This window comes from Catharus ustulatus, chromosome 15 (assembly GCF_009819885.2).
Source record: "Catharus ustulatus isolate bCatUst1 chromosome 15, bCatUst1.pri.v2, whole genome shotgun sequence".
NCBI lineage: Eukaryota > Metazoa > Chordata > Aves > Passeriformes > Turdidae > Catharus > Catharus ustulatus.
This window is the reverse complement of record NC_046235.1, coordinates 17,983,692-17,997,579: the sequence shown is the minus strand read 5'-3', so window position 1 is coordinate 17,997,579 and position 13,888 is coordinate 17,983,692. Positions and strand designations below refer to the sequence as shown.

The window sequence follows — 13,888 nt, the reverse complement described above, 5'->3', positions numbered from 1 at the left end:
TGTGTCCCTCCCAGAGCAGAAATGAGAACTCCCAGGGCTGGGAAATGCAGCTGGAGCTTGCTCTGGTGGGGAGCTGAGTCTGACAGGACTTTGGCTCTGCTTTTCCTGGAAAAGGAGGCAGAGATCCCAGCTGGGAGAGGCTCAGGTGCCTGGGAAATGTCATCCAAACAGTACAGAGGGTGAACAGGGAAAGGCCAGAGTGTGCCTCGAGTTCCCTGGGGCTGCTTTCCCCCCTCACTCAGGAGAAAGGCAAAAATCATATTTGAGGTTTTTATTTTCAGGAGCAGCCACTGCAGCACACATCACTGAGCAGGGCTGCACCAGCCAGGATGGGCAGAACCTGAACAGAGAGGGCACAGCAGCAGCCAGGGAGCTCCAGAGTGGGACCTTTCCTCCCTGCCCAGGGAATTCTGCCCCCCCTGATGGCACTGAGGGGTCACTGAGTGCCTCAGCAGCAGCTGCCAGGTGCCTCCTGAGGGATCAGAGGTGACAATTTGGTGTTGGGAACTGGAGCCTTTCCCACTGTTGCCCATTGGAGCCACTGCTGCCATCCACAGAGCCTTGGGGATGTTGGCCCTGGGGAAACTGGAGTTTATTTTCAATTAAAAAGAGATTTTTTTCCCTAATGCACATAAAAATCAACACCTAAAGGACAGAGCAGAACCCCAGGCCCCTCCCTGTGGCTTCCCTGTGCTGCTGGTTCCTTCTCACTCCAGGAAATTTCACACCAAGATTTTCAATGGGGACAGAGAAAAGCTGTTTTCTAGGATTTCTTTAGGAAATTTGATACTTGAGGTGAAACCAAGCCAAGCTGTTCTGCAGATCTGTGCCCAAATCCCAACAAAAGCCCTGTGGGCACTTCCAGAGGGGAAGGATCACAGGGCTGAAGCAGCCCTGGGTGGATTTCCCCCAAACTTTCAACAATGGCTTTTTTTCACTCACTGTTCTGCTGTCAAAAGTTGAATTAATTTTATTTTTTTTAAATAAAACCCTCTAGAAACAGGTCCCAGTGCTGAACCAGGAGCACCTTCCACCACAAACATCAATAATTTCTTTTTTCCAACAGCCACCAATTTTCTGCCTTGTCTTCATATTGGGGCTGGTTCTGCCCAGTGTCCTTGTGAATCCCAAAGGAAAAGGATGTGAAGCTTTTTCAGTGACTCTGCTGTGGAAGAAGCATTTAAAGAAGTCAGACACCATGGCCAGGAATCCACTTGTTCTTCTCATGCACAACATTTCTCCTACTGAGCAACACTTTTGTTTGTTCCAAGCAGGATTTGTCTGTTTACAGTAAATACCTGTCACATAGCAACAGAAATATTACCAAATAATAATACATAGAGTGTTAAGCTCCTTGGTCTAGAAGCTTTTAATGAAAAAACCACATGTTCCTGATAAAAAATAATAAATAATGTCAGCTTTTCTTTGTACATTAAAAATATCTGTACATGGTTACACGCTATGCCAAAGTACAATTCCATTTTCTAGGCTCAGGGTGGCGTCTCTGGGGTAGATCTTCACCTGAAAAGGCTCGAGGGTCTGGATCCTGCATGAAAATCCTTTTCCCAAATGTGTGGATTTAGAGCCTTGCCCACCCTTTCCATGCAAAGGGAGAAGCAGCTCAGAGGAACGTGGCAACATCGACATGCAGGGAGCAGCTGAGGACTCAGACCTTTGCAAATGGGGGACTGGGAAGTCTGGAAAACTTCTTGCCTCAACTGGAAGAGACCAACAACAAACAGAAAAATAAAGGTGGCAAAGAAAAGTAGAAGTGTCTCTTCCAAATGGAGCTAGAAAGGGTTTGGATGGTTTGTTTTCCAGGCTGGCACTTGGTGATCCATTGCAGGCTGGCTCTGGCTCCTTCCTGCTGCTCAGGATGCCCAAAGTTTGCTCAGGGGAGGGTTGGGGACAGCTCAGGGCTCTGTCCCCTCCCCTGGGAATGGCTCTGAGCTGGGACAGCCCTGCTGCTCCCACTCAGCTCCCTCTGGAATCCTCCTGGGCTGGAAACACAACCAAAGCACGTCCAGAGCTCTGCAGGGTGGGTGAGGCAGAGAGGGGAACCAGAGGGGAGCAAACATTTCCTCTGGTTTTCCTGGAGACACCTGGTGCTGCTCCTGGCAGGGCCAGCAGGGATGGAGCAGCTCAGTCCCACCCTGCTGGGCTTCAGGCACACCTGGAGAGCTCCAGGACAGGGGAGCAGAGCAGGGGAGCAGCAGGGAGGGAGCAGCAGCAGCAGCAGCAGTCCCTGCACGGGGATTTGGAGCTGTTCTGTGTCCTGACTTTGCTGGGAACCCCTCACTCCTGGAGCAGGGTTTGGTACAGCTCCAGCTGTGCTCCAGCTGCTCCTGCAGGGACAGGGACAGCACAGGGACAGGGACAGCACTGCTGGCCCTCCCCATGCTCCCACCCAGCTCCCACAGCTGCACATTGCTGGGAATTTGCTGCAGGAGGCACCAGGATGATGCAGATGGATGAATGTTCAAGCCCTGCTGTTGGTGAATCCTTGGGATATCCTGAGAGGATCTGTTCTCCTTCTGCTGAGCCAGGACTTGGAGCAGGACAGGATCTGTTCTCTCTGCTGAGCCAGGATTAGGAGCAGGACAGGATCTGTTCTCTCTGCTGGACCAGGACAGGATCTGTTCTCCCTCTGCTGGACCAGGATTAGGAGCAGGACAGGATCTGTTCTCCCTCTGCTGGACCAGGACTTGGAGCAGGACAGGGTCTGTTCTCTCTCTGCTGGACCAGGATTAGGACCAGGACAGGATCTGTTCTCCTTCTGCTGGGCCAGGTCTAGGAGCAGGACAGGATCTGTTCTCTCTGCTGGACCAGGACAGGATCTGTTCTCTCTGCTGGACCAGGACAGGATCTGTTCTCTCTCTGCTGGGCCAGGATTAGGAGCAGGACAGGATCTGTTCTCTCTCTGCTGGACCAGGACAGGATCTGTTCTCTCTCTGCTGAGCCAGGTCTAGGAGCAGGACAGGATCTGTTCTCTCTCTGCTGGACCAGGACTTGGAGCAGGACAGGGTCTGTTCTCTCTCTGCTGGACCAGGATTAGGACCAGGACAGGATCTGTTCTCCTTCTGCTGGGCCAGGTCTAGGAGCAGGACAGGATCTGTTCTCTCTGCTGGACCAGGACAGGATCTGTTCTCTCTGCTGGACCAGGACAGGATCTGTTCTCTCTCTGCTGGGCCAGGATTAGGAGCAGGACAGGATCTGTTCTCTCTCTGCTGGACCAGGACAGGATCTGTTCTCTCTCTGCTGGACCAGGATTAGGAGCAGGACAGGATCTGCTGGACCAGGATTAGGAGCAGGACAGGATCTGCTGGGCCAGGATTAGGAGCAGGACAGGATCTGTTCTCTCTCTGCTGGACCAGGATTAGGAGCAGGACAGGATCTGCTGGGCCAGGATTAGGACCAGGACAGGATCTGTTCTCTCTCTGCTGGACCAGGATTAGGAGCAGGACTCCTGGGATTCAGGCTCAGGGTGGATGGGGAGCTTCTCTGGCTCCTGGTGGTGCCCATTGTGTAAAACCGTGTACCTGGCAGGGGAACACAAACCTTTGTCAGTGCCACACCAAACTGATGCAAAACAAGAATCTTGCAAAGCCCAAAGTGTATTTCAGAGAGGGACTCTCCCAAATATCCAGAGGGTGAGTGAATCCCTGCTTTGCTGTGTGACAGGGGATGGGATCTTCAGTCTGGAGCAGCCCAAGCAAGCCCTGAGCACCCAGAAGCTGCTGGGACTCTGGGCTGAGCTGCATTGCCCATATTGTTGGCTTTTTGCAAATGTTAGAATAAATGCTATATGTATAATGTTAAAAATAGCTTTTCTGTATGAATATAATTTTTTTTATAATAACAAAAGTTAAACATATGTTTTTTAAAAATAGTGTGCTTAAACTACCCACTTAGTTAAAATAACAGCCCATAAACATGTAATAAAAACCCTGCAGCTAACACAATTATCAACAATTATCAACACTCACCAGCTGCAAAAAGCCAAACCCACCACCCAAATTAAAAAATAATAATAATAAAAAAAATAAAACCACACGCCAAAAAACACACATGCTCTAAGAAAACAAACCCAAAAAGTAACCATGCTAAATAGTTCTCAAAAAAAGTTAAACTATACATAAAAACTATAAATATACAAGTTAATGTATTGTAAAACATATTTTAAAAAGCATTCCCAAAGCAGCCCCAAGCACCCAGCTGTTTTAAACCTTTACTTTATGAGTGCCTCCTATTGTCTTTTTATTAAACCTTTTAAATTTTACCCAAACAGTAAAAGGTGTTTTTCCCTCAGGTCAGACAGGGACACTGTGGGACACAGGGAGTGGCACAGAGGGGATGTGAGAGCCCAGGACTTCCCTCTGGGTACTTTGATGGTTTGAGACCCTGGCAGGGGGCTCAGAGACCTTGGCACAGAGCCCAAGCCTCTGTGCCTTCGATTTTAACCCCTGGGAAAAATTACCACCTTTGCATGAAGAGTTACAAGTCACAAAAAATAAGTAGAGTGTAAGTTAGATTATTATAGGGTGAAAAAGCAGGTTTTTAAGATTGTTTATAATAAGGGTCTGGGGTCAGGATGGAGGAATTTGGGCGTGTTCTGTCCTTCTTTCTCCTTCTTCCTGCATCCACCTTCTGGGTGATGTTGGCACTTTTAGATTGGTTTAGAGTAGAACCAGACTGTGCAATATAAGTGACAGGTATTGGGAGATAATTGTAAATAATGTTTATGTAGTTTATAATATAAAAAGATAATTCCACCCCAGGGTGGGCAGTGTGCCTGGGGCTGAGCTGCTGAACAGACCTGGGCTGGGCAGGGAAAGAACTTTTAAATTAGATAAAATAAACAACTCTGGAAACAATAGATGAGTCTCGGGCTGGAACACAGAGACTCTAAAACAACACAGGTGATGGGCTCAGGCTCAACAGAGACACCACTGACCACAAGGGGACACAGAGGGGACACAGAGGGGACACAGAGGGGACACAGAGGGGACAGCCCCTGCTCCATCTGCACCCCCCAGGGATCCAAACCTTCCTCCGTGTCCTGCCGAGTCCCGACGGAGCAGGAGCAGCAAGAGCAGGCGGTGATTGATTGATTGATTGATTGATTGCCAGAGGTTCATTAAGCTAAGGAGGAGTCATTAAGGTGTCCCGGGGTGTGGGGAGGCACAAAGGGTCTGGCAGGAGCCTCTGCAGGGACTTCAGCACTTCCAGCTGTTCACCCTGTGGGGAAAGAGCAGGGGTGGGACAGGAGCAGAGAGCATTGGGGGGCAGCTGTGGCTGCCTGGGGTGTCTGGGGTTACAATTCAGGGTGTGATAAAAGGTTCTGTTCTGTCACCATCTGCTGAGGGTGGGGCAGTGATCCTGATCTCTGTGGGAGATATTCTGCTAATGGGCATCCATTGAAACCAGCTGGGGCAGTGTTCTTTATCTCATGGGATATCTCCTGTTCATGGCCATGGTTTATAAACCAGGCAGGGCAGTGTTCTTTATCTCATGGGATATCTCCTGTTCATGGCCATGGTTTATAAACCAGCTGGGGCAGTGTTCTTTATCTCCATGGGATATCTCCTGTTCATGGCCATGGTTTATAAACCAGCTGGGGCAGTGTTCTTTATCTTTTCACACCCCATCCTTCCTCCAGCCAGTCATTTTCTGCTCATGGCCATTGAGTCCCACTGTGGCACTGATAAAATTACTGCATCCCATTGGGAGTTGCTCCAGCCAGGGGGAAGAGCCCAACATTTCTCACCAAGATAAAAACAGAGGTTTTGGGACACTAAGGGAGCCCCTTTCTCCACTGGACTCCAGAGGAAAACCGGATTTCTCCACATCACCCCAGGACAACCTTGTCCAGGAGCACTGCTCCAGCTGAGCCACATCTGTCACTGCAGGAGGATGCAGCCCAAAGCTCTGCTGCCTCCAGAGGGAACAAATAATTGATCTGAAATGGGGGCTGTGGTGAACAATCACTTGGCAGAGGTTTAGTGAGCACATCACTGAAACCAGACTTGCACCATCTGCTCAGCCCCAGAATTATAAATTCTGAATTAGAACACAACAGAATTCACAAACCACTCTAAAAGTGAGGGGAAGACAGAGCAGCTTCAGGTGATTTTTGTGATTTATCCCAGATTTTGTGATTTATCCTGTGCTGGATCTGCTCTGCTCCATTCCTGTGTCAGGAATGGGTGGAAAAGAATCTTTTTGTTATTTCTGTGTTTCATTTCTGCTCCCCCACAGCAGCCAGAACCCCCTGGAAGTGCAGGATGGGTCTGGGGGGAACCATGAATTCTCCAGGTGGGAAGCAGCAGCAAAGATCCCAGAGATGGAACTGCAGGAATAAAATCTGAGCCTGTTCTCCAGGAATCAGGAAGGTCCCCTCCACAATCTCCCTGGAAAAGTAATTTTGATGTTTTTGGAGAATTGGGAGATGCTGAGAATCAGAGAACTGAGAAGAGTGCGACACAAAATCCAAGAATCTCTGGAATTCTCGGTTTTAATCTGTGATGTTTTCCCACTTTTTAAAAGAGCAAAATCCTCAAATCTGAACTACACCAAGTGTCAGAAGGAACTGGGAACAAAATGCATTTTTCCATTTCCATCTTCTGCTGAAAAAACGAGTTCAGAGGCCAAATTAAATGGAATTGCACAAGTTTGCTTTTAATGCAGCTGCATGTGAAACTTGCACAAATGGGAGCAGGATTATCCCTCTCTCAGCATTCCCAGGAAATAAAAAACTTCCCAGAAACTCTGCAACCTCTGGGCTGAATTTGTCCAGTTCCCAGTTCTGCACTTGGCCAGCAGCATAAAACCATTAGAGCAGGGTAAGAATAAATGGAATTATCCCATCACAGCCCAACAGATCTTGGGAAAACTTGGGATTGCTGAATTATTTACATGGCTCTGACAGCAGTGTTGATTTTAGAGTCCTTTGTAGTCAAATCTAAACACAAATCTCTCTCTGTCTCATGACAAGTGTTTATTTTCCCACTCCTGAGCAGTTCAGCTGAATCTCTTAATTATCTTTAAATCAAATAATGCTGTTCTGACCTTGGGGGCTGCGCTCAGCCCTCGTCATTCTTTGCTCAATATCAGGCAGAGGTTTTAGGAAATATTTGTTTCCAGCCCACAGCACCCAGCTTTCAGGGTGCTTTGTAGGATTTCTGCAGAAATACAGATTTAAAATTAGCAGCTCCCAAGCAAGCAAAGCCCTTGAATAAGAGAAACATAAAAAAAGAGATAAAGATTTTGATTTTTTTTTTTTCTCTGACAAGTCTCAGGAAGTGAAGCAAGCATCTCCCAATATGTTTGTGTCTCTTTTTTTCCCCCCCTTGTTCCATCATCCTCTTTTTTTTCCTGGCAACCCAAGACCAAACCCCTCCAGTCCCTTCCTTTTGTGTTTGCAGGAGCTGTGGATCTTTTTCAAGGAGGATGTTTAGAAGTGCAGGCAAATAATAACCTGAAACAGGATCTTGAGATGAGCTGTCCAAGCCCCTCAGCATCTGTTTCCTTCTGCTTTTCTCCTGCTGAATTTGACCCAAATTTTGTTTCCCTGGGACTGCAGGTGCTCATTTCCATCTCCCTTTTTTATCCTCTTTATTGCCAGCCTCTGGTGATGAATTTCTCTGTGCTTGTGTCCAATCCCCCTCACCACAATTGCTGAATTTGATCATTTTTCCCTTTTCCTTTCAGCTGCTCCACCTGGATAATGTTTCTCATTTTCCCCATTTTCCACTGCAGGATGTTTTGCTCAACTTCAGCTGAAACCTTTGGAATTTGGGTGTTATGAACCCAAATTGGGGCTGGAAATCCCCAGATCCAAACAGCAGCCAAGAGGGTGGGGATGGCCCAGAGCTGCTGAATTTTTCCCCCACGGATTTGGGACATTTCAACGCTGCAGAACTCGATGTTTCCACAACAAAATCAGAAATTTGGGGCACCAAAGGACAAAAATGAAACAGATTTCAAAAGCAACGAGGAGCTCCTTGTTTGCAGTGAGTGAAATGAGTTTGCTGATTATAAACCAGGGTAAATGAGTAAATAAATGAGTAAATAAATGAGAAAATAAATGAGTAAATAAATGAGGCCACTCAGGGGATGTGAGGAAGAGGAGCCTTTCCCCTTTTTCTCCCGTTTCCATTTCTCTGTTCATGTGAATCCTGGCACTCCATTACAGGCTCTAATTAGCTCCAGATTTTGGCCTCCAGTTGGTTTTTTGTACCATAATTAATGGAACAGTCATCAGAGCCCCAAATGTGATAATGAGGAGCACTTGGAAGGGCTCAGACACATCAGGAACACAGAGCAGCTCCCAGCCACCCCCAGATGGGATGGCTCAGACTGGGTTTAAGTGTCTCAATTAATGAAACAATTAATAATATTCAAATGGAAGGGAACAATTTTTCTTTTTTTTTTTCTTCTTCTTTTTTCTTTTTTTTTTTTTAATGGAGGGCTCAGTGCTGGCTGAAATGAAATTTAAATTTTAAATTAAATCTTTTTTCTGCTGGGGGAAAAAAAATAAATCTACATTTGTTAAAGCTGTGGAGTGAAACTTGGAGCTGTTCAGGTTTCTAATGTGCCACAGGGGGGGAATTTCAGGTTGGAAAAGCTGTCCCAGCCCAGAGCCACCTGCAGGAATTCCTTGGGCACCTCCAGGGATGGATCCAAACCTCCCTTCCAATATTTCCCTCTGGGAATGGGGGACTTTTCTTCACTGAAATATCCAGTGGAAAAATGGAATTACATCGTTGAAAACTGGCAAAAAAAACCAATTAAAAAACCAAACAAAAAAACCACCCCAAAAAACAACTCCCCCTCCTTCCCTGCAGAGCTTTTTTTTTTTTTTTAGGTGTCAAAAGCAGATTTTCTCCCGAGCATCACGTGTTTGATAACAAAAGTCTGGCTGTGCACATTGTTCCTGGCACTCCTTTGGGCTCCTTGCTCAGCAGCAAATGTCACCAACTCCCTCTCAGCAGCTGGGGCTCCCTCCCACCCTGCAGGCTCAGGGAAGGGCTCTGCTCCAGGGATCCATCAGCCCTCCCTGCAAAATTCAAACTTCTGAGTCCTGAGAAATGCAAAATTCAAACTTCTGTGTCCTGGGAAATGCAAAACCCACAGCTCTGAGCCCTGGGAAATGCAAAATCCACACCCCAGTGTCCTGGGAAATGCAAAATCCACACTCCTGAGCCCTGGGAAATACAAAATCCACACTCCTGAGCCCTGGGAAATTCTGGACAGCCCCAAGGTGCTGTTGGGAAGCTGTGCTTACCTGAAGGTATCTGATTTAAGGACTGAAAATTGTGTTTTCTTTGTAATGGAGTAATGACATCAAAATTAAATAACAAAATATCAGTTAAATAACAGTCAATTTAAAACCTGTTAAATTTAATAAGAAAAAAACTCATTTAAAATTAATAATAAATATCCTTGTGATGCCTTTAACATCTCAACTAGCACCTGTTGTAGGTTAAGCTCAGTAAATTTTATCCACTTTTTAATTAAAGATGATTTGGCTGCCTTTCCTCAGGTCTCCATCCTGCTGAGGGAGCAAACACCAGGCTCCAGCACCTTGTGTTCTGTGGGAGTTTCTTCTCCCCTTTCCTCCTTCATCCAGATTTTCCAATTAATATTTCTATGATGTGATTAAAGCAGAACATTCCTGGCTTTGCACTTTCTCCCTCTCAGCCCACTGGGTGTGAATTTGCAAAGCTGGGAACAATGTGAATTAATTGTGAGCTGTGAACAATATGAACTAATTGTGAGCTGAAGAATAAGAATTAATTGTGAGCTTTGAACAATATGAATTAATTGTGAGCTCTGAACCATATGAAATAATTGTGAGCTGAAGAATATTAATTGTGAGCTCTGAACAAGATGAATTAATTGTGAGCTGAAGAATATTAATTGTGATCTCTGAACAATATAAATTAATTGTGAGCTGAAGAAAATTAATTGAGAGCTGTGAACAGTATGAATTAATTGTGAGCTGAAGAATATAAATTAATTGTGAGCTGTGGACAATATGAATTAATTGTGAGATGTGAACAATATAAACTAATTGTGAGCTGAAGAACATTAATTAATTGTGGGTTGTGAACAAGATAAACTAATGGTGAGCTGAAGAATATGAATTAAGTGTGAGCTGTGAACAATATTAATTGTGAGCTGAAGAATATTAATTAATTAATTGTGAGCTGTGAACAATATGAATTAATTGTGACCTGAAGAATATTAAATAATTGTGAGCTGTGAACAATATGAATTAATTGTGACCTGAAGAATATTAATTAATTGTGAGCTGTGAACAATATGAAATAATTGTGAGCTGAAGAACATTTAATAATTAATTAATTAATTAATCCATCCTCTTGGGGCTTTTTACATTTCATTAAATGGCTCTTGGGCAACCCTCCACATCCATCCTTACTCATGGATTTGCTGATCTCCCTGAGCCTTTCCCTCCTCCTTAGCAATCATTTAAACATCCAAGAAGAAATCTGCAGTGCAGAAATCAATTAATATTTCCACCTGAAATGCTGCTGCACTGTTTTCATCAAGTACAACAGATGTGCTCTGGTTTTTATCAACATCACTTGGATCAAACCAGCAATTCCATCAGGGAAATTTTCTAAATTTGCTGAAAGGAATGGGAGCTGCTGCTTCATTTTGCTGGGATTCAGAGCTGCTGTGTCCCAATTTCTGTCCCTCTGTCCCCTGAGCTCCTGTGAATCCTAATGAGCAGAGCCTCAACCTCCTGAAGGTGCCCAAAACGAAAATGTCAAGCTCAACATCTGAATGTGCCACATCCAGGGTAAGGAGAGGTAGAAATCAGAATATAAGGCAATAATAAGTTTAAAATAATATATAAAATATAATATTATATATATAACATGTAGACTATATAATATAAAATATAGTTTATAACATATTATATAATATCTATTCTCTATATAATAGATATACTATATACTCGAAGCTTATTCTATTATAAAATTTTTATAATTTTACAGAAGCTTATAAAATTTATTATAATATTTTGTGGGGAGGATGAGGGGAAGCCGAAAAACCAGGGCCCATAATCAAGCAGATATTTATTTATTTTCTGATGGAATTTTTTCTTTTTTTAAACTCAGAGTAAAGGCAGCTCTCAGCAGCTCCTTTTGAGATCATTCCTTAGAGAAGTTCCCTGCAGCCTGGGACATGCCTGAGGAGCTCCAGTGACCCAGGAATGGATTTTGAGCACAGGAGGAGGCACCAAGGCCATCCCCACACCTGTGTGTGCAAACCCTTCATTTCCACATTCCTGCTGCTCACACCAGGTTATTTCTGTTCTTTTGGGCTCTGAGTGTCCTTCAGGGCCACCTGAGCCCCCACCTGTCCTTTATTTTATTGCCACGGAATTTGCAAACAAATTCAAACTTCTGAAGGTTGTGCCACCCCTTGGCTGCCCCAGGTCTATTTGCTGCTCCAGAGGAGATGACACAGTCCATAAATCTCTGTCCTAGTCCCTGCTGTGGTCAATAAAATCTGCTCAGATTTATGTTTGTTCCTTCCTGAGGAAAAGCAGGAAAAAAAAGAAAAAGACAAAGCAGTGCTACATGTGGCAAATGGAACAGAAAATTGCTTTTCACCCTCCAAGTTTGCAATGGAACTGAAGCTTGGGCTCTCCTACAACAATAACTGGCCTCACAAAATAAACCCAATTTTGTGCCACAATTCTTTGTGTTATGAGGCAACCAAAGGGATGCTTTGCCCAATTCTGAGCCTGCAGCTGAGAAGGTTTAGGTTGGATCTTGGGGAGGATCTGGGTGCCCAGAGCAGCCCCTGGGAGTGCCCAAGGCCAGGCTGGACACCTGGAGCAGCCTGGGACAGGGGGAGGAGGTTTGGGCTTGGAACTGGATCAGGTTTAAGGTCCCTTCCAACCCAAACCATTCTGGGATTCTCTAAGGATGAAGCTGACACTGCTGCCTCAGAGAGGAAGAGAAGGAAATCTGGTGTTTATTGTGGCAGCTTTATCTGTGTTAGAGCCTCCATACCCAGACCTTCCCTCCTGCCATTCCCAGGGATTCTGTGCTTGGCCAGGAGAGGGGGGATAAACCCAAACCCTTCAAATAAACTCGGCTGGGGAAGCTGAAAATCCATTTCTGAACCCAGCACCCCCCTTTGCTGAGCCAGTTCTCAATTGCTCCCTCTCATCCTCTCCAGCTGTATCTCATGCTGCTTAATTAATCTTAATTAAATGTTGTGGGCACCTCTGGAGCTCACTTCTCTCTTTATTTAATTACACTAACACCCCATAGGATGGGCTCTGTTTGATGGGATGTTTTGCACAAGAGTTTAATCCAGAAGCTGAAGGAATTAATGAGTTCTTAAAATGCCTCCAGAGGGTTGCTCAGGTAAACTGTGGGTTTGGCAGTGAGCAGAATCCACCCCTGATATTGCACCTTGAGCCAGAGACATTTCCCTTTGCTGGGGCTCTCAGATCCCTGCGGGATCTTCTGGAGCAGGAACCAGACTCCTGGCAGACAGATCTGGGATTTGCCAGGAGTTCACAGCTTGTTCTTGTTCCAGAAGCTTCAGCCCCTGTGCCCTGGCCCCTCTGTGCATCCCTGGTCTGAGCCAGGCCCAAAGGGATCAGCTGCCCATGGAGTGGGAATTCCTGCAGGAAATTCTCTCCCTGATTGCCAGGGCTTTGTGGGAACAGGGAATTCCCTTCCCCAACACCTGCCTGGACCCTGGCACATCCACACTGATTTCTGTGCCCTGCAGCTGCTGGGCCTCCTCCTCTCCTCTGCCAAAAACAAGCTGGGATGGCAAAATGCAGAACAATGCAGGAAAAATCTTGGAGCAAGGACAAAGGAGAGCAAAGGCAGGGATTGTCCTGTGACCCTGGGGCTCCTGATGCTCCTGTTGTGCTTGACAGCTCCGCTTGTGATGATTTTGTCACCAGGATTCCTTTGGGAATACAGCACAAGAGCTCCACATCCCCAAGGATGGGCTGCTTAGGATGAGCAGATTGCTCCCAACTCACCCATGTCCAAACTCACTGTAAAAGTACAATTCTTCCCCAAGACAGACCAGCAGAGCCTGAGTGGTTTTCTCCCAGCATTTCCATGAATTTTCTGTTTCTTCTTGGTCCAAGCAGGGAATTCTGGAAGCAATCCCTGAAGAATTTGTGTTAGGAGAGCGTGGTGATTGCTGGAGGCTCAAGCACTGAGAGCCAACCTTCATCCATCCTTCAGGAACCGACTTCATGCCAATGCAGGGCACTTCCAGGCCCTCCCAAGCTGCTGGCAGTCCAGTGCTTATGGCAGAACCATTCCAAGAGCTATGACAATGACACTGTTTATAGCTCTGGAAATGGCGCTGCCATCGGCACCACGGCGCGCGAGTGGGGATGGAGGAGCAGCTTCAGCTCACAAATCCCTGCAATCTCAAGGAAAAGTCACAGTGACGTGTCTGGAGGAGCCTTCAGAGGTGCTGGATCCCTGGAATCTCAAGGAAAAGTCACAGTGAGGTGTCTGGAGAAGCCTTCAGAGGTGCTGGCTCCAAGCTTGAAATACAGAGCACACACACACACCCTCTGCTTCCTCTTTCACCCTGGAGGAATAAAGGGAAAGTTTCCCTCTCTTTCCTGATTCTTCCCTGATTCCCCCATGGCAGGATTTGGCTCCTTCCCCTTGGATCCAAGCCAGGAATGCTGCACAGCCCTGGAGTTCATGGCTGCTGGAGAAGAGCAGGTGGAATTCGCAGGGAGCTGCTGAGCAAACTGCCACAAATCCACTTGATAATTAATCCAGGCTGCTAACGAAGCACTCATCATTCTTATTGCCTTTCCTGTTCAGGCTGGGTATTTCCATTGGTTCTTTGA

The 13,888-nt window shown here is 46.1% G+C and overlaps 1 protein-coding gene across 5 annotated transcripts in view; it reads right to left on the bottom strand.

The window, feature by feature from the left end:
* Positions 1-3,023: 3,023 nt before the first annotated feature.
* Positions 3,024-13,888, bottom strand: part of HTR4 (5-hydroxytryptamine receptor 4) — a 66,281-nt gene continuing 55,416 nt past the window's right edge. For 2 of the 5 annotated variants that reach the window (XR_004419483.1, XR_004419484.1), the window contains 2 exons: positions 5,047-5,238; positions 3,453-3,539 (listed from right to left, as the gene is read on the bottom strand). Coding sequence is in view for 2 of the 5 variants with exons in the window: in XM_033072902.1 (XP_032928793.1) it covers positions 3,452-3,539 (88 nt within the window). In the remaining 3 variants the exon portion in view is untranslated. Of the gene's footprint in view, positions 3,540-5,046; positions 5,239-13,888 lie in introns of all 5 variants that reach the window. The other 3 variants (XM_033072902.1, XM_033072901.1, XM_033072903.1) reach the window with 3 other exon arrangements.